This window comes from Anser brachyrhynchus (assembly GCF_964034855.1).
Source record: "Anser brachyrhynchus genome assembly, chromosome: 2".
In the NCBI taxonomy this organism is placed as follows: Eukaryota; Metazoa; Chordata; class Aves; order Anseriformes; family Anatidae; genus Anser; species Anser brachyrhynchus.
Window position 1 is genome coordinate 142,320,634 of NC_137695.1, and position 21,174 is coordinate 142,341,807.

The 21,174-nt window shown below is 36.3% G+C and overlaps 1 protein-coding gene across 5 annotated transcripts in view; it reads right to left on the reverse strand.

The window, feature by feature from the left end:
• The window catches only part of ANGPT1 (angiopoietin 1), a 210,174-nt gene that overhangs the window by 27,595 nt on the left and 161,405 nt on the right, over nt 1-21,174 (reverse strand). For all 5 annotated transcript variants that reach the window (XM_080579477.1, XM_080579478.1, XM_080579476.1 and 2 more), the window contains one exon: nt 15,236-15,402. In XM_080579477.1, coding sequence (XP_080435603.1) covers nt 15,236-15,402 — 167 coding nt within the window. The remainder of the gene's footprint in view (nt 1-15,235; nt 15,403-21,174) is intronic.

The following is a 21,174-nucleotide window of genomic DNA, read 5'->3' on the forward strand; positions in this document are numbered from 1 at the left end:
TACTCTTTATTGGCTCTACCCTACAACATACTATGCTCATTCTCTGGCCTTCTTCTCCATTATCGTACAAAGGTTGTACTTTCATTCTGATGGTAAGTACCTAAGTAAAGGTAACATTTTAAAAGTGACTGATACAGAGTGTTTCTGTGCAAAGTTTATAGTTATTTGAAAAATAAATATTAGCTTCACTGTTTGCTTGGTTTTCTGAATGCAAAATTTAGTTTAAAAAATGCCAAAATGAGTTATGTGGCACTAAGACCTCTGTAGAAAAATATAAACAGACTGTTAAAACATATTTCAACTCCCTTGGCGTCATTTGTGGCTGATAAACAGTCATATATGAGTGAAAGGTTCACTGACTGTCACCCATTTATGATCCAAGTTTTTTGCTGGTGCCACACTGACCAGGCTAACAGTGAACAACATGTCTTACTTTTTTTTCTTTTCTTTTTTTTTCCCTAAAAACACAGGGCATGACCTCCTAAGAGTTGAGATTCAGAATAATGATTCTCTCATTCAGACACCATTGAGATAGGTACATAGAGGTTTTACTTCAATGCAACCAAATTGCAACACTAAATAAAACAAAATAGAACATAAGGGGTGCATATGCACTTGAGTCAAGTGTTATGAGCTGTTCCTGCACTGATTTTAAACACATCAGCCTCTAGTATCTGATGAAACAGAAGACTGGTTTCTCTGTGGCACAAGACATTCATTCATCTTTTTCTTTTCTTTCTAGTTAGGCTTCCAATGTTATTGAGTACCTTTTTCCTTTGTGATAATGAAGAAAATTTATTTTAACTTTGCAGACCAACCAAAAAAAAAAAAAAAGTACACTGCATCAGATACCAGAATAGGTCTGTACTCTGATGTTCAAATTTGATCTATTTGTAGGTTTATGTGAAGTTGTAGCTCTGTAGACATGGTGTATGCCTTCAGTTTTTGCTCTAACTCATCAAAATGCATTGCTGCTGTGGAACAAATAATGTATAATAGAACTTTTTATTACCTTCCCTTCAGAGGGAGACACGGCAAAATCAGCTGTGATTCTATTCAGTAGGGAAGACAAAGTAAACCAAAACAACAAACTCTTTATGACTGATTTAGCCACTGATTCCAGAAAAAGCTGGGATGATCCCTTTCTCAAATTCTCTTCAAGCCTCATAGGTACACTCTGCTTTTTAACTCCTGAAAAAATCAAATTCACAGAAAATAACACACTGCTTTGCTGGCACTATCCTGAAAATACAGTAAATCAGGGCAGAAAGTGTTCTCAGAATCAGGGCTGATAATGATAGGAAAAAAAAAAAAAAAAAAAAGGAACCTAGAGTTGGTTGGCTGTGCAGTTGGTAACATACTTTGGAGAATTTAACCACCAACATACTAGATTAAATAAGGGTCACTATAAGAATTCCTACATGTTTTTTTGCAGGCAGATGAAAGCTTAGTCTGTTGGGTCTCTGAGCAGACATGAGCTCATTCTGCCCACACTCCATCCTGGCTGGAAGCTCTACTGTCACAATAAGCACGACACTGAGCCCACTCAAGGGCAGCATATATTAGCTTGGGCTTGGTGCCACATAGACAGGTCTGTCCAGCTTCTGTTTAGCTCAGAGAGTGGGCAGAGAGAACCAACCCCTATGCAGGCACAGAAAGTGAACATCACTCTGTTGGAATCTCTGCAGAGACGTCCTCCAGTCCATACCATTCTTTGCTTCCACATTGTGGAGATTTTAAGTTTGAACTTTCAGCTAATGAAAGGTGGAACTAATCTCATGCCTGTCAGGGTGGGGTCCCATTTAGTAAACCAGAAAAATGTGGATGTTCCAGAAAACCTTCCAAACTATTACTTTTTTATCTGGAGATATTATCACTAAAGCTAAATAAGTTATTCATAATCTTGTCAACACTTAGGGGTCAAGTTCACTTTTATAGAAAACTTGCTCATCCACAGGAAGACACTTGTCTAACTGAAATCCTTTAAAGACACATCTCATTGGATGTATCCACATTCCATTCTTTTTTTGGCCCAGCTTGGAAAAGTCAGTTTCTTCAGGTTTGACTACAGTTATGACAAGAAAAATGTACAGGTTAAATCGTTTGAGCTGGACCTGTATCTGGATCTTGAAAATGCTTTCCATGCCATTACGTAATACTAGGAAGAATGATACAATCATGGAATCTGCATTAAAGAAACCTAAATTTTACTGAGATACTTTTCTCATCACAGAATCACAGAATCATCTAGGTTGGAAGAGACCTCCAAGATCACCTAGGCCAACCTCTGACCTAACACTAACAAATCCTCCACTAAACCATATCACTAAGCTCTAAATCTAAACGTCTTTTAAAGACCTCCAGGGATGGTGACTCAACCACTTCCCTGGGCAGCCTACTCCAAAGTCTAACAACCCTTTCAGTAAATAAGTTCTTCCTGATATCATTTTACTTCTGAATTTTACTTCTTTTACAGTCATTTCATGTTTGTGCCCTTGAACTCAAAGGTTCATTATGCTGTAGCGTTAAATCATCAGTGTACCAGTGATTTGCAACCAGTAATGAAAAAGTCTAAATGCTCACAGTTTGATACTGTTTCCATCTATACCTTTGGACATGTCCTTCTTACACATCTCTCTTACACTTGGTGCACAAATTTTCACTATGGTAATCAACATTTTGATGTTCACTATAAATATGATAGAATTTTAACACTTCTGGCCTAAGTAAAGACCTAAGTAAATTTATAGAATGAAAAAGTAGCAACAAGAATTCTCAAGTGCTGATTAAGAAAACTATTGTAACATTTAAAATTTTTGTGCTATTTAACTTGCTATTAGAAATAGAACCAATGGAAGGCATTACTTATGTCCCTGTGATGGACAGCCTGACTTTAAATGCCGTCTAATCTTGAAGATGTCTGGATATCCTACACAGCATAGTTTTGATATTAAAAAAAATTCCTCATAGGAACAAATATAGTGACAAATATGAAGAAATATCTCAGCTTCACAAGGTTCTTTTATTCGGGAACTGTTTCATGTGAAAGCCCGACTAAGAAAAAGAAATTACTTTGACTAGATGTTTCTAGTTTCTACAGTACGCTAAATTCGACTCTAATAGAAATATTGGTAGGTTGAAGATCTTTGTAAATGTTTCAACGGAAGAGGATTAAAGAAACACAGAGCCCCTTTTGCCATTGTTATTGGATAAGTGGGAGCTGTTACCTTGATGTTAATGAAGTCCATTGGCACTAGGATTTTATAAACATTGCTAAAATACTTGTTTTACGCTCATGCTTAATACAAACATATAGGGATGGCATAAAGGAACAGAGGCTTAAAAGGGAGAAACACTGTACAGAAATAACTAAGTATTACTCATCAAGATAATCCTATCAAAATGACAGTATTTTACATTGGAAAACAGAATTAAAAAAAAAAAAAAAAGGCCATTAGCTTATAAAAACCCATTCAGCTTTCTCCAAAGTGCCCCTGTTCATGCTTTGCCTGTCCCTGATAGCTGGGATATAGCTGGTGAAATCCCCACTGGATTACAACATGTAAATTGAACAAGTAAGATCACTACTGAGTTTATATAAGTGTTTTTCTGCAAACATTTACATACATTAAAGTCTTCTCACAGAATTGTGTGCATATGTGGCAGCCCTCAGTGTGGTTTCACTATAGTGTTCTTGCTTTCCATGATATTACTTTCACACACAAGTCTAACATTTTTTTATTTTTTTTTTCTGTACAGATAAGTACCAGGTAAGAAGTAGTAGAGCCACCAGTGGTCCTTCTGCTCTACTTTTCATATAACAATTTACTGTTCCAAGTTGATACTCCACACATAACAGTTGTGGTTTCTATTCACTCAGCAAGAGAAGGGTTTAAAACCACAAAGATTCCCTCACAACGGTGATGTAACCAGCAACATGTGTCCTACTGCAAAAAAAAATAAAATTGTTCAAGATTCACTGAGTCTTGGAATGCAAGTATAAGCGGAGTTGTTTGTACAGTGTTCAGAGTTTAGGGATACTCCTCTCTGTTTCATACCATATTTGCATCATTTAATCAAAGACTAGTAATTCAAAGTAAGACATAACCTGTGGAGCAGGGAGCACAATCTTATATTTCCCACTCCCACCTCATTGACAAGTGATATCTCACCAAGTACCTACCATCCACTGAGCAGTGAATTCCTTCCTGCGTACTTTCAGAGATTCAATGAAGAGCCTTTACCCTTCAGCACGTATTGCTGCTTTCTCTTGGGAAACAGTAACTGTGCTCTGGATTCTCTCTAGTAAATGAAAGGTTTAGCCCATTTTTTTTTAAATTATTATTACTATTTTTTTTTTCTGAGTAAGACAGGACATTGTCTGCTACATTCAGGCCATGGGCTGTGAATCATCAGTGGATATAAATGCCTTGCTATTTTCAGAATTTACTAATGGTTAACTCTAGGCAGTTCTCTGCTCCACATGTTGCCTGATTTGGCTTTCAGTCTAAGGAGCTTATCTCTCCCCAGGCATGCAAAGAGAATTGAGTGTTAGGGTTAGGGTCCTGCAGTTAGGGTCCTGCAGTCTGCTCCTATAGCCCAACAGCTTTAATATTAGCACTGGAAATAAAGATTTCATCTCATCCACCTGTAAGAAACCATGTCTGATTTGTGTATAAGTACTTAAATTCACTAAATCCAGGATGATGTTTAAGTCTAGTAAATTGTTACAAACCCCTTCTTTTTTTCTTGCCTTAAGTTATCAGTAGCTTGAATTGATGTGTTTATTTTATTGTAGATAAGCTTTTTGGGAAAATAAGATACTTTTGTTCTTACTCATGTTATTTTCCTTTTTTTAAAAAAAAAATGCGTGTAGGAGCCTGGAGGAAGAGATAATGACATGCTCACTATGTTCCACAGTGATAGCTCTGGTGGAACATATTGGAAAACAAGCTTCTGTCCAGCTATGCAGTTGAAATGCCCTAAAACACCAAAGGAAAGAAAAGTTTCTAAAAATATAAGAGCACAATCAAATGTAATTATTGAAAACTTCTTATTAATAACCTACCAAAAAAAAAAAAAGGTAAAAAAAAAGGAAGATTCTGTAGCTACAAGAAAATATGGATATATGAATATATGTATGAATATATGAAGAAGAGTTAATTCACTTTTGGTGAAATAAGTATATCAATCTGGAGAAGGTAACTGGAAATTAACCAGTTGAGAAAAAAAAATATGGAAAAACAAGACTGAAGACAGCAGCAATTTAGAGGCAGCTTGAAAGTTCTAATAATGAAAATTGACTAATAAATATTTATGTTCTATTGATGGGTAAGTGGATACACAGAAATGATTTGGTCACTGTTATGTTAGATATACTCTGAGTAACTCACACTGAAGGCTTTGGTTTTGTCCTGGAAAGCAGGCTTGTTGAACAACATACAGTGTATACCTTGTAAAGCAAGCGAAATACTTTCCTAAAGTCTCAAGGACAGAATCTCTCAGAGTTTATGGGATACCTTTTCTGTCTTTATGACATATCCTAGATATTGATGCATTATAGAGTTCTAGAGCTATCTGTGATGAAAACAATGCAAGAAATGAAATATAAGGGGCTTCTAATGGTGTTTTTTACAGATACAGTCTGTATTGAAAATACAAACTTGTATTTTCATAATTGTATACAGAACTGTATATAATTGTATACAGAATTTAATTTCTATATAAAAATTGTACTATTTCCAGGCTGACCTTACATATATGAATGCTCATTTGGAGTTCCTAAAAAAAGTTTTTTTCTATTGTCTGAAATGCAAAAAAAGAAAAAATATTATGATTGATTGATTTTGAAAGTTGAGGAAGTTTGTGCTCTTTAAACTATATTACTGTAACTGAGTGTATAGACCCTCTTTATCAAAAGGGCCTGAAGACTAATACTAGCCTTCATTTTACTTGGGATTAGAATCATACAATCATTCAGGTTGGAAAAAACCTCTACAATCGTCTAGTCCAAGGCCCTGCTATAATTGCCCCAGAGAGTTGTGGTCAATGCTTCCATGTGCAGTTGGAGGCTGGTGATGAGTGGTGTCCCTCAGGGATCACTCTGTCAGAGGGAATAATACATGTTCTGTGCATGAAATTATTTTTTCCTATGACAACAATAATGTACCACATTCCTTAATACAAATTCAATTTATTTATTTATTTTTTTAAAAAATGTCTCACTTTTCAGGATAGCTAAGTTATAGTTAGAGAAAACTAAACATCACTGCCTTTCTGTCATGTGAAAATGAACTATGTTAGTACAATACCTCATTGGTAGTTCTATAACAATTTGTAGTTCTTGGAAAATCAACTATTATACTTCATATAGACAGATACAGTTTGAATATCTGTTATCCCAGAATCATATGATAGGGTTGGAAGGGACCTTGAAGATCATCCAGTTTTAAACCCCCTGCCATATGCAAGGATGCTACCCACTAGATCAGGTTGCCCAGGGCCTTGTCCAACCTCGCCTTGAACACCTCCAGGGATGGGGCATGCACAGATTCTCTGGGCAACCTCTTCCAGTGCCTCACCATCCTCTGAGTGCAGAATTTCCTCCTAACATCTATTCTAACTCTCCCATCTTTTAGTTTAAAACCATTCCTCCTGTCCTATCATTATCTGCCCATGTAAAAAGTTGCTCTCTATCATTTTTATGAGCTCCCTTTAAGTATTGAAAGACTGCAGTGAGGTCTTCTTCTCTTCTTCAGGCTGAACATGCCCCACTCTCTCAGCCTTTCTTCATAGGAGAGGTGTTCCAGCTCTCTGATCATCTTCATGGCCCTCATCTGGACCTGTTCTAACAGCCACATCCTTCTGGTGCTGGAGGACCCAGACCTGGGTGCAGCACTCCAGGTGAGGCCTCACAAGGGCAGAGTAGAGGAGGACAATCACCTCCCTCCACCAGCTGGCCACTCCTCTGTGGATGTAGCCCAGGATGCCGTTGGCCTTTTGGGCTGCACGCACGCACTGATGGCTCGTGTCAAGCTTTTTGTCCACCAGAACCCTCAAGCCCTTCTCTGCAGGGCTGCTCTCAATGAATTCTTCTCCCAGTCTGTCCTCATGTCTGGGATTGCCCCAACCCAGGTGCAGCACCTTGCATTTAGCCTTGTTGAACCTCATTAGGCTTACATGGGCCCAATATTTAAGCTTGCCCAGGTCCCTTTGGATGGCATCCCTTTCTTCTGTTGTATCAGCTGCACCACTCATTTTAGTGTCATCTGCAAACTTGCTGAGGGTGCACTCGATCCCACTGTCTTTGTCACTGATAAAGATACTAAACAGCACTGGTCCCAAGACAGACCCCTGAGGGACACCACTCATCATCGGCCTTCACCTTAACATAGAACCATTGACCACATCTCTCTGGGTGTGGCCTTCAAGCCAATTATGGCAGGGTCATGGCTTCATGGCTGCAGCCCATGCTTTATCTTCACTCAAACACAGCAGATAGTCACTAAAAAATGAATGTCTTCTTTATTCTTGGAGAAAATACAGGGGACAAAATGCTTTACTGATGGCAAATGTCCCCTCCTCCCCACCTAGCAACCCACCAAAATGGGTGTGGGGCATGGGGGGAAGAAGTACACTACTGCCTTACCTACCATTCAACAGAGCCTTCTCCTCTTCCCCTCAGGAGCTGCAGATCATCCCTCTTCTATTTATTTTCATCATTCTGTCTTACTATTCAATTGCCCTTCACTGTTCCATCATTCCTTCACAGTATTCACTATACATGCATTCTCATTATATCCCTCCTTAACACAGAAGACTTCTCTCCATTCGTGTCCCAGGATAGTCAGGGCTATGGCACAGTGAACAACTACAAATGAGCTTTATGAAGTTATTGGTGGGAAATGATCAGCTGTGGATAGATTGCATACAAGGAGATTTATGTGGATTAAGTTACATTTTATTATTCATAAAATCCTCAAGAATATTTGCATCAACTTTCAGTTAGTCAAAGAAAATGTAATATATCTTTCCTGCTTACATTTGGAGATACTGCATGCACTGTCAGTGAGTTTTAGTCACTGATATCATATAGCAATGATATGACACTGGCCTGTTTCCAGAAAGACTGATGGTTAATGGGCATCAGATTGAATCTCTGCATTTGCAGTATTTCAACTTCATGGAATATCATTGGACTGACAGTGTTCTTAATTAGAAAAAGTTATTTCAGCCAGATATTTGTATATACATAGAGATATTAAATCTTTGTTCCATATTATCTATTTTATACCATGGCTTGGTGAAAAAAAATGTTAAATATATTTTAAAATCATGTAAAGTATGTATACCACAGATATCATTCTGACTGTTGATAGAATTTTTGCATGGGTATTTCCTCTGAAGCAGACTTGAAAATTGAATTTTAAGCTTCCAGAGAAACATGAATTACTATGGGTTCAAATTTTTGTGCCATGTCTGGTTTTTGAGTTATTATGTAGATTTCTTATTTTCATATCAGACTGGGGTCTGGGCACAGAATTTGTGTTTATTTTCTTGCTTTGCTACAGATTTCATATGTGTCCTCTACTGTACTTTTTCTTCCCCAAACGAGAATGGGACCTTTGAGGGTTTACTGCGATACTAAGAAAGAAGCTAAGCAGATGGCTCAGAAAAACTTCCAAGTCAGGCTGATTCCCTGTTTTACTTAAATTACTAGAGTGACAAAAGAACAAAATGTTGCTTATGCTAAATGAATCACTGAAAAACCTGGGTAATAACAAAGAATAACAATATTTAAAAGTGAAGTTTTGTACACTGAGGAGAGTAACGCTAGCTTGTTAATGTCCTGCTTGTGAGACAGCAATAGATTGCAGAATGTTTTTTAGAATAAACATAAAACCAGGTGTCCCCATAAAAATCATGCTTTAAAAATAATATCTCCTTTTACCTATTACAGCATTTTCATTGGTAGAATTTAAAAGACTGTGCAAAAATATTTTCCCCACTTTACTAAAAGAAAAGTGAGATTTTTTTTTTCTTTTTGTACCAAATTCCAGCTTTAGTTCAACAATGGTGATTAAATAAATCATTTAGTTCCACCTTAAACAAGCAAACAAAAACAATATTCAAAAACTAACAATACATCAAGACCTCTGGCTCCACGCTACCTACCTAGGTTGCCTAAGAAAACAGACAGATATTATACTATTGCTGAAACTAAATATACAAACTCTTAAAAAAACAAGAGCTAAAAAGTCCACTAAAAACTCTCTGCTACCAGCTCCCATAAAGTTTAAAGATCACTAGTTTACATTGAACAACTGATCTGGTTTCCCAAAGCAAAAACTGGAGAGAGACAGTATTTTGGGGAGTTTGGAAACTTTGCTACCTAGATTAGTATGAAGCACAAGACCACATCAGTGGTTTGAAATGATTTGAAGTCCAGTTTGCAACAAATTCCATCATCTGCTTGCCTCTGAGGACCCCATACATCTACATCTTTCTTACATAACTGATATTCCCCTGTCAACTTGTCTCTTGCTTATTATTGACACCTTAAGTCAATGGTCTCTCTTCATCCTGAGTTCTCACTTCTGTCTTCAGCAATCTCAAAGTCCTGTCCACCTAGCAGCACTGACTTATCATTTAATCATATTCCTCCACGAATAGGACCAGAGGTAGTCAGTCTTTGCAGTGATGGAATCTTTTCTGAATAACAGAATGACTAAATACTAGAATGCATTGTCATAGGATATATTGGGAGGGTATATTCAATCTCTTTAAGGATTCTGAGGTACAACCAGTCTGGCCAATTTAAGGTTTTATTTCTCCTATTCTCCATCCCATGACTTGCTCCCCCATGCTGCTCCTGCACCATGAGTAGCAAAACCAGATGTGTGTGCAGGCTGATTTTTTTGCTGTTCAAAATCCAGCATCAGCAAACCTTCTTTCATTGACTAAAGTGTAGGATTATGAAGTGTGGTGCCCAAAATTCCAGCACATTCTTACTTTTCCTGGTTAATTCTGGAGTGTCTGAGGACACAGGTCAGCATATATCTGTATAGCTCCTAAAAGCAGCTAACAACGTTGACAGAGTATCAAGAGTGCACAATTTAGGTTCTACATAGGAAAAGAGGAGAGGCTATGTGTCTTCTGAGAATCTCTCCTAACTTAATTTTTTATAGTTCCATGAATACATTTTTTGACTTAAATTAAGAAACACCACATTAAATGAGGACTTGTAAGATTGGACTCATCTTACTCTATGGAGATTTTACTTGACACAGGACAAGACTTGCAGAGACGGTCAGAGAGAGTTTTCACTTTGTTTACAGGCTGCCCTGTGTTTAATCTTTTTGTGTAAATAAGAAGCCTAAGGATGTTCTAAAGGAAATCAATCACTTTGATACTTCCAAGCTACTGAAGCTTTCACGTGAGGTGCAACATTGGTTTTCCTGTTTCAGTTATTTAACATCATGCATTTGCTGTTTCAGTGTACACATTCTTATCTCAACTTTCTTCTTTACAGTCATCATCTGGGATAAATAGATTTTATTCTGCAATCCCAGAAACCCTTTTGGAGCTGTCTCATTTTGAAAAAGAAACAAGTATATTTTTAACATACATGTGTTCAGCATTATTTTTTTAATCATAGATTCTTTAGGCTAATAAAAAGTAGTAAAGAGAATACAAACAGTCTGGAGAAAAAACAGAACCCTCTGAAATCACCAATTGGGAGTAATCCAGAGTGAATCGAACTTCGCAAAATGTTGGGATTGGATTTTGGAAAAACAGCATGAAAATGATTATCCATATTTTCTTAGACATCTTTTATCAGTTTGTGTTTGTTTTTTTTTTTTTTTCAATCATTTTCTAACTTACTCTATTCAGATGCTAGACCTAGAACCTTTATAATATTTTTTCGTGTCTTCCAAATGTATAAGGTACTGCTATAGCATGCATGAAAGACATTCAACTTTTCGAGCTTTTCCTTTCATTTCAATAACCTTCCTCTGTTTCAGATTTCCTTCATCTACTGCCCAGACCAACTTGGAAATTTGTCTCTTTACTGGTTATTACTCAGTTAGCTTGTATTATTTGAAACTAATATAGAGTACAGCTGGTCTACAATTATTTACTTTTGCAAACAGTGTTGAAGAAGCAACATTTAATGCGGGTCACCAGCAGAAAATCCTAATAGCTTCCAAAATAAAAGAGCATCTAATTAGTTTGGAAGAATAATTTCAAATTATCAGTCAGTGAAGTTTTGCAAAGGTATGCTGTTCTGTGTTTGAGGTATTGAAAGCAAACACGGCAAATGCCTGAAAACTGACAACTGTGAAAGAAAGGCACTGCATGCAGAAGGTTGTGAACTGTGCTTTACAACTTCAGAGGGATTATTTAAATTCATAATGGCAGCTCCTCTGATAAAGGGAAAACAGTATCCTCTGAAGAGTGGCCAGCTGTTGAGGGCTCAATAATCAGGCTTTTATTTGGCTTCCCTTCTGGAGTTGCTTTTATCAAAGATAGTGATGCTGGCAAACAAAATAAAGTGCTGTTATGTCATAGATACATTTTTGTAATAATTTCTGGAAGAGCCCAATATGACTTCGTTTTGCAAAATGTCTGTTGGACATATATCTGTCTGGATATAGGCCCTAGTACATTTGTCAAGCATAAAAATTAAGTTAGATTTGTATGTGTCTTCCAAATCATTATTTCCAGAACTGTCAGCCTGTTTCTTGCTTGTTTTCTTTAAATATTCAGATATGTTTGAGTAAAAAATACTGATGAATTCATCTGAAACTGCAAGGGCCAACAGAGATGGACAGAGCCTTTTGACATCTTCATGTTTCCCTCCCTGTTTATTCCAGAATAACGTGAATGGAATTGATTTCCTGTTCCCTGGACAGAGGATCTTCATTCGTACCTTAAGGAGGCCATGCAGACAGCTCAAGCCAAGTACATTCTGGCCTTTAATTGGACTACGAAGTAGAACAGGAACCAGAACTGCAGTCACTGTTCTCAAGATAAATTCCCACTGATTTTTGTGTATATGTGACTTGAACATGGGTAGCAGAATTCAGCCTTGTTTCCTAATCTTATATTTTTTTGAGGCTTGCACACACGTTCTGATTTAATTTCTGCACTTTGAAATACATCCCTTTTGTTTTTTCTGGTTTAGGAAGAAGAAATTTTGTGGATCAGTTTTAACAACTGTTTCCACGTTCAGAAAATATGGTTTATACTGTCAAAAGATGTCCCTTTCTTCTAATGAAGGAGGGTTTACTTTCCTTTCTTGAATACCTCCCTGTTCCTATAGACATATTGGAGACCTACAGTTATTCGGGATGATTTTCCAGGGCTATGCTGATGTCCATCAACATGTTAAACCTAATCTGCTTAAGAAATCTCCAAGAGTCTGTCTCAACAGCCATGATGGAGAAACAAATTCTATGCCCAAGACCTTTAAGGGCCTTTTGTTTGAGGCACAAATGACAAAGGACAAATGAAGAAAGGTTACCTATTGGGCTAAGGCTTGCTCTTTGGCCTTGAAATTAACTGGCCCACAATATCCTTGTCTGTATGGTTTGGCTTACCAAAAAAACTAACATGGACTTGCTCACAGTGTATACTGGGAAAGTCACTGCCCCCTGGGGTCCCCCAGTTATGTTCAGTAATTGCCTGGATATGTACTGTTTAGATCAGGCTAAAACTATTCCAGGAAAAGGACAAGTAATTAAATATACATAGGCACATAAATATACATAGGCACATAGCACATCCTTTCTTAAGCCCGTGTCCTGGTCCTGGTTTGTTGTTAGCACCTGAGGCAGACTCAGGTCACAGCACACAGCAGAGTTCCCAGGCTGTTGGAGGGAAAACAACACCGCTCCTCTCCAAAACTTGCCTTTTCTTCTACTCTAGGCACTTCACATGAACTTATGATAGGCAGACATCCCTTAGGCATTTCCAAGTTGGTCTACTGTATTACCAGAAGTGCAGCACAGAATTTTAAAAGAAAAGTAATACATTGCCATGAATAAACCCAGATGAGTCATGAAAAGAAGAAATCCTCCCTTACCATATGTGTAAACATAAGTTAATTTTTCTATACCATTCTGATCCCTAAATCATCCATGTAGGCCCTGTTCAGTCCAGAATAAATGTGAGCAAAAATTATGCTATTTTTTTTTAATGAATTCAACCATTTTAATTCACAGTCCTGGCATCTTCTCTGATTTTCATCATAATTTTTAAAGCTATGTGTAATTCTGTCCTTCGACACTTTTCCTTACTTGACAAGTATATCTCCCATTTTTTCCTCTTATTTTTGAGCATCTTCTTCAAACGTGTAAGACACACATAATCCACTTTTATACTGTCTACACTTTAGAGCCTTTGTTTTGAGAGATGTCCTATACTTGTTTTTTACTCTTTGCCTAAGAGTGCGTCAGAATGATTCACCTTCCTGAATCAGCAGAATCACTGAATCCTTCCTGAAACCTGAATCATTGCCTCCAGCAACCTGTGTGCCTTCATTACTGCAGAAGCTCTTCAGAGGTTCTTGGTGTTTGAAGAGAGTGTCTTCAGGGTTCACAGTGCACACAGTCAGCTCTGAGCACCCATGTCCTTTAAGTCAGGGGGTGAGCAGGGAGTTGACAGGATATGCCTTATTCCAAAGAACCCAAAAACATCAAAAATGAGCCAGATAAATCTCATCATTAAAGTTCCCATTTCTCACCAAGGAATTCAAAATTAAAGATGATTAGATCAGATGCAATTTTGTTTAAATAGCTTTAGATGCATCTCTAACTGAACCTGTTGTCTCATACGTTTCTCCTGAATAGCTTTGAGGCTCAGAATTCCAGTTAGTCTCCAGTAGCGCTTCTGCTTGACACACGCTAACCTGAATATTTACATTTGTACTCTCTCAGAAGCAAACCAATTCATACCACTTCTCATACTTTCTTCTCAGAGCACCATACAATATATCATACAACCCTGAGCCCTGTATTATGCAGTTCCAATTACAGAACGGTCCTTTGTGTGCCATGGGATAGCCTTTGCATTACATGGGAGCAAAATTCATACAAGCTGCTTCTAAATATAGTCTATGCTCTTATACACCATGCAGCAATGTTGTCTGACAAACTCAATAGGACAGAGATGCTATTCTGTGTCCCACCTGGGTAGATTCCTGTCAGCAGAAAGAGCTAATTGCTCTCGTTTCCATTTCTGGAGACTATGCAGGGAGTGTGCAATAAGCATTTCTGAGAATCATGCTACTTGAATTTAAAAATCTGAGTATCAACCCAATTTCACACGCTGTGACTTGAATGTTTAGTTTTAAAATGTATTGGTTTCTCTCTTAAGTCTTATGATAACTAAGTCTTATGATAACTTGATGCTACAATAAATAATTTAAGAGTTTTTTTGTGTTTCATTTTTCTTCTCCAAGGTCATATTGTCTGTTCACAGGAAGTGGTGATAGAAAAAAATAACCACTTAGGTCATCCATATCAATTTTTTTCACCAAGTGTTTTATTTATTTTTTCTTCTTTTTTCTTTTAATAATCAGGCTAAGTTTCCTACTTTTTTTTTTTCACCCTATTTTTCTTTTACCTTAAAAATTTTATAGGAAAAAAAAAGTATTATTAGAAGAAATTTTAACTTCATATGACATTTTCAAACTATAATAAATATTATGCTGTTACTAATAAGTCAAGGCTACCCAGTGCCTGACACTTGGTTTTGTGTTTTGTCTCCTCTCAGTAAAATCCAGCATTCTCTTTTTATTTTTCCTTTGCACTAAATTTTGGGTTGGAATTATCAGATATTCTAACAGAATTTTTTGGTATTTTTTTCTGTCTCCATTGTTTCACTCAACGTTTCTGAGGCAGAAATATTTCAAGTTGTAATAGAGAATCCATATTTTTTTTCTAGTTAGTAAGTTAGACACCTGGTGCTCTCAGAATGTTTTAGAAGTTATACATTGTTTTTGGCAGTTCTTCCAGTTGGTGCAATTAATTGATCACCCCTTGTTCTCAGATGTGTCAGTTTAGTCTAACCTTCCAACCCTGAGAAATCAGATTTCTACTTTTTTTTTTTTTTTAGCATCTTTTTCACTTTAGATGAAAATCTTATTACGATCCTCTCTCATATTTAGCAGGCAAACAATGAACAAGACTTATCACTCAGCAGAGTCAAAAGAATTTCAGGAGATACTTACCTGTAATTCTGCTTTTCATTCCCTATGTGAAATCTGTCATACTGTGAATATGCCCGGTTTCCTTCCCAGTCCATTAATTCAATTCTTAGAGAATATTGCCTCTGACTTGTTATTGCAAAGATAAATTCATTCCCCAGCCAATGTTCACCTGATGGGCTACCAAAACCCTAGAAAAAAAGTTGGCAAAATAAATAGATGTAATTATTGTAATTGGTAGAATCTTTATACAATAATAAAATATTGCATTTTACCTTTACATTCTAATTACTGGTCACAAGATATTAATAGTATGATGCAACATCCTTAAATGGCAATATTGAGCAGTCAACTTCTATAATACATTACATACGATGCTATAACTAATTAGCATTAAGACAATTAAACCAAAACAGAATTCTGCTATAAACTATAAAAGGTTTAAAAGAGACTAATCTAGATTATACCCTGAATTCAAATTAGCTGTGATGGACAGCTCATGCTTTAATCTCTAAAAAATAAATTAATGTAAATTAATATACCTCTGCTATGACTGTCTGTCACAACTGAAGGAAGGAGGGTTTTGGTTTAAAATCCTTTTCTGTATATAAGACCTGTTGGACAGGACACTGCCTGTGAAAGATCCCGTTATAATACATATTTCTCTCATTCTTAATCTATTAAGGGACATATTGCTTAAGATTTTGTCTACTATAAAGCTTATTTTTCCTCATCCTGCTGAGGTGGCATAAGATATCTGTATGTGTTATTTCATTTTAAGATCTTTAACTTAAGGAGTTAGGAATATTTCTATAGACTATCCAAAGCACAGGAAAGCATACTGTAACTTTATTTCTAAGCATGAAAAATAAGCAATAGTAGAAAATTTAAGGTACTTAATTCTCCTCACATTTCATATATTCAGATGATCTTATTTCCAGTTAAGCAAGCTATCCACTTTTCAAACATGGAAAAATAAAGAGAAAGTGTGACCATTTTTCAAACTGCACTCTTAGACTGATATTTTTGTGCATCTTCCAGGTTTTAAAGTTGTATAAATTTTAATTAATATTTTACCATATTAAATTTAAAGTTTCCATTAATGTAATGAATTTAATTTACTATATATTAAAATTACTGTTCTTTATAAACTATTAGTTTAGTCATACTTGGGAACTGCTAGCTTCATTTTTTTTTGTCCTCTTTAAACAGTAGATATTAAAATTGTGATCTATTTCTATGAAGATCTACTTCAACATGACTAGCTCATGCTTATTCGCATTTCTCAAGCTAGGAAAAATGAGACCTGGAAACGTGCTGGTTTGCCTATACTGATATCCCAAGAATGTTTGTAGAAGACCCTTGTGAAATTTTCCTAATCAAATGAAATGAAAGATTGGATTACGTTCTTGTCTTTGATACAATTCACCCTCTGTTGCTAAGTTGTGACTGCCAGATATATGAAAGAAGCAACAGAAAAGAACAGTAAAACATTTCTGCTTTTGCAGCAGACTAGATTGCATCCAATCTCAAGTATTTTCCTTCATCATTCACAATGGTACATTTCTCTCTGTAATAACAATTGACATTTACTCCCAGTTTCAAATCACAAATTAAACCATGTGATCTGTCATTAATTGATTCATTGCAATTTCCAAGAACAAATGTGAACATTTCCAGAGGGCATTTATTTTTTAAAGGAGGGCAATATGAAAAGACTTCTTCTGGACTAGAAGTTAGGGAAATATGTCTGTAAGAAACATTGGAAGGAAATCAACATCATGTACGATGTTTTAGTCACTCCTAATGTGAGATGGAAACACTGAAAATACAGTCCTCTCTCTTTTGTATTCCTCTTTCACTGTCCAGGCTCCAGCCTCAGCTAGTCGGGGCATATGAGGATGAAATCCTGCCTCCCCAATTGGTGTGCTGCCCCTGTTTGAAGCTGCATCATAGCTAAGACTTTACTCAAGCAAAGCACAGGTATCCTAGCTGTAAACTTCTAAAGAAAATGAATTTGAAAACCTTGGACTGTGATGCGTCTCGGAGAAGACTCAAACTGAAATATAGAAGGATAATATTATTTGGCATTTCCTTTCCCGCATATTATTTATGTCCTCCTTTTCAAATAGATAATTTCCTATTTAAGCCCCCATAAAGTTGGTTGTAGCTAATCCTGTCAAAACCTTGCTTTGACCACATCAGTCTCACAGTGTGAGCCCTGCTCCGCAAGCTTTCCCATAATGATGCGTCTGTATCTCTAACCTACTGCTTTGATTGCATTTGCATACATATTTGACTTTGTAAATACTTCCCTAAAATACAAGGGCTTGCTCCTCACCAGCATAAACCCTAAATGCAGCTAAATAGCTTTCAACCTTTTATATTTGTTCCTTTGGTCCTTTTATAGAATCATAGAAAGGTTTGAGCTGGAAGGGACCTTATAGATTATCTCATTCCAACCATGCTGGAACACCTCCCATTAGATTAGGTTGTTCAAAAACATTTCATCTCCTTGCCTTATCTCTCTGCCCTGTGGCTCTCACACATGGTCACTCCTGTTCCAGAAACTTTGGCAGTGCCACACCAGAGCAGCCAGTGTTTGATCTCTGATCAGCATCTTTTGCCCATGATCACTGCCACTTGTCACAGAGGAAGGGAAAACATGCTTTGCGGTGACTACCCTGCAGATGCTTTTCCCCCCTAAAATCCAGAAGTCAGATGTTGGTTTATCATTGGAGTATAGGTGTTTATATACCAGCTAAAATATATTTCTTTGATATCTGTATGGTTTCTTATTCACAAAATATATATTGTTCCTATCAGCTCTCTCCCTTTAAAAGAAGATTTTCAGGAAATCATTTCTCCCATTTTCCCAGTGCTGGCAAGCAGAGGGGACTTCCCTTTGAACTGTGGCTTTATTGAACTATATTTTATCTTATCTTATTTAGATTACAGCCTATTCAGGATGTAATACATGTGGCTTTTTTAACATTATGTGTTCCCATACGTGTTCTATATAAACTCCAGACACCATATATAATTATTCTGAAATAATAATAATTTTTCTTCTTCACATTTACACTTTCTTCTCCCTTTTCTCACATGTTATTATACTAAGATGAAAATCTATCACTAAGTGGTTTGCTCCCCTGACCAGAGGAAATGAAATTGCAGCAAAAGAGAACAGAAGGAATATAAAAAAATATAAAAAAATTTATGGGGAAAGTCACTACATAAGTTACATTAGAAAGAGCTACATTATTGAAACTCAGTAGAAATTACTAGACTAAAAATGATTCCTGTTTCATTTGTACTGCTGAATCCAAGTAATAGTTTTACTTTACTGAAGAACAGCATTATTGAAACCAATTTTCATTAAAAAAACACACAACAACAACTGTATTTTATTTCTTTGTCATGAGCAACTTCTTTTTAATTAAACTCCTTGCTGCTGCAAAACCAAGGAAGTAAGTGGAATACAAAAAGTAACTCTGAAGGAAGGAATGTTCCTAAGAATGGGTAGTATATTTTATTAAACACCTAATATGTCTGGAAAAGCAAACAAACAAACAGGTATTCAGAGCTTTCTTAGATCTAAATCAGACAGGATTAGTACATTTATGCAAAGCAAAGAGTTGAGAACAATAAAATTTCATTATGCCAAACTCAGCTGTTTACATCTTGTCCGCAATTTACTGCCCCTGTTTCAGATGTGAATAAAGACTTGCATGGTCACTGTATTTTCCAGATATTTGGGCTTACTGCATAACTACACAGCTTTTCTTTTTTATATCTTACTTAGACTGCCACTGGTAAAAGGACACTACTACGTTGACAAGATAGCTGCTTTTGTGTGCAGAGGAAAATGGCATATTCTTCTCAAACAAACAAAAAATGAAGAGCATGAATTAACTTTTAATTTCCATTCCCAACCCCAAGGGTGGCATAGAAAATGGTAGTAAAGAAAGATCATGCCAAACTCTCTTGATTTTTCTTCAGTGTCTTTAACCTTCAAATACAGCTCAGAATTTTATCTTCAAATACTTTTTTTTTTTTTATTTCAGCCAGAAAACTTAAGGAAACAAGCTTATGCAACTGTGATGCCCACCCGACTGCTACTTTTGCACAATGCCTTTTGAACACTTTTGAGGATGGGATAGACGTCTCACAAACATGAAGTTTAGCAAAGTTTCAGGAGAACTGCTGCCTGGGACGAGTAGCCCCAGGGAGAAAGGCTGAAGCAGCAGCTCTGCAGTTGCCCATTCCAACTACCTCTATCAGCAGGCACAGACCAGCCAGCCAAGTGCAGATGCTTACCACATATTGCCTCTGAGGGATCCTTAGACATCTGGGAGAAATTTGAGGGACATAAAAGGTGAACTCAAGCTATTGCCACAGAAAATCTTAGAAAGTAACAGAGATTCAGGGAGATTATTAATAAAGTGAATGGGACTTCTATGTGGTACACAGAACAAAAAATCCACAGAAAAGCAGACCTCATTAGTCTTGCTGTTCATGAGGCAATTTGGTAATCACTCAGTACTGAAAATCAAATAATGAAAGCCAAGCATTTTAGTTAACAGAACAGTTATGCCCATACTGTTGCTCAACTCTGTGGGTTGCCAAGTGATAAGATGACTTCAGCCTTGCCTAAAACCATGTTTGTTAATTTCTATGGACTAGAAGTTTCATTTTGAGAGTAGCTTTGGGCATAGTGTTGTATCTTAAAAGTTAAAATTAGGAGTCACCTATTCCTGACCCAAACCTGTCACCTGTCATTAAATATGTTTGTTTTCCATTACATATCGATTCTGTCAACATACTTGTCTTATTTATTTATTTATTATTCATATGGCTATAACAGATACTTCGTGTTAAAAGCTTTGCACTTAAACTCAAGGAAGTACTTGAGGTAATCCAAGTTATCCTCAGCTATCAATCTACTAGGAGAAGGAACATCTGTATTTTGTGAATGTGTTTATAGTTAACTACATTTTAAGTCCCTTTAAAACCCAGAAGGTTTTAAGTACTGTTCCAAAATTGCATTTTAAGTGACTGACACTATTTTGTCATTAGCTTTCTATATTTCGTCCATTATATGTTTCCAAGTACAGGGATTTACTCCTTAAACTTTATATTTTATTCCAAAAAACTCATTTTGCTTTTCCGTTAAAATCTGCATAAGGTTTTGGGATGACTGGCAAACCAGACACTTTAAGTTCCCACAAGATCGATTATCATAATAGGGAAAGGCCAGAAATTTCCAGAAGTTTTCAGAGCTTTCATACATTTTCCTCATTAGCGCTCTATGGAAGTTGGGAAACTGCTTGCATTCACTAATGTGCTTTCTTAACTGCCCACCACTAGCCACAGGCAGGATACACAAATATTTGCACTGACCAAGCATAAATTATTTTCTTGTTTCATTTTATTGTTCACAAACTGGAAACATTTATATTTCTGCTGCTGCTGAAAAACTGCATTATGATTGTATTTTCGCCAAGTTTGATCTTAGTTGATGAAGTTGGTTAAAAAGACGTAAAAATCACAATAAGTCAGTAGTTTTTTAAAAAAGGAATAATCTGGTAATGTTTTGTACTACATTTAGAATAGATTGTTCTTGTAGACATGATAACAACTTATTTTCAGACCAAAGAAAGCAGAAATACAGAGTTTTACTGATAATTTTAATTCCATACATGTACTAGGATGAAGCAAAGGAGTTTTCTGGTTCTTTATGCCTACAGCTACATAGTAAATTGTTAAATTGTGTATATTCAGACATAATGCCCAACTGTTATGTTAAAAAAAAGTAAAAAGAAAAAAAAAGTATTTTTTTCCCGTTATATACATTAATGCACTTAGCACCCAGAATCAGAGAATAGTACCATATTTTATAATATTTACTCTAGATGACATCCAGGTTCTACATCAGCTCATTTCCAATTGCACAATCATTA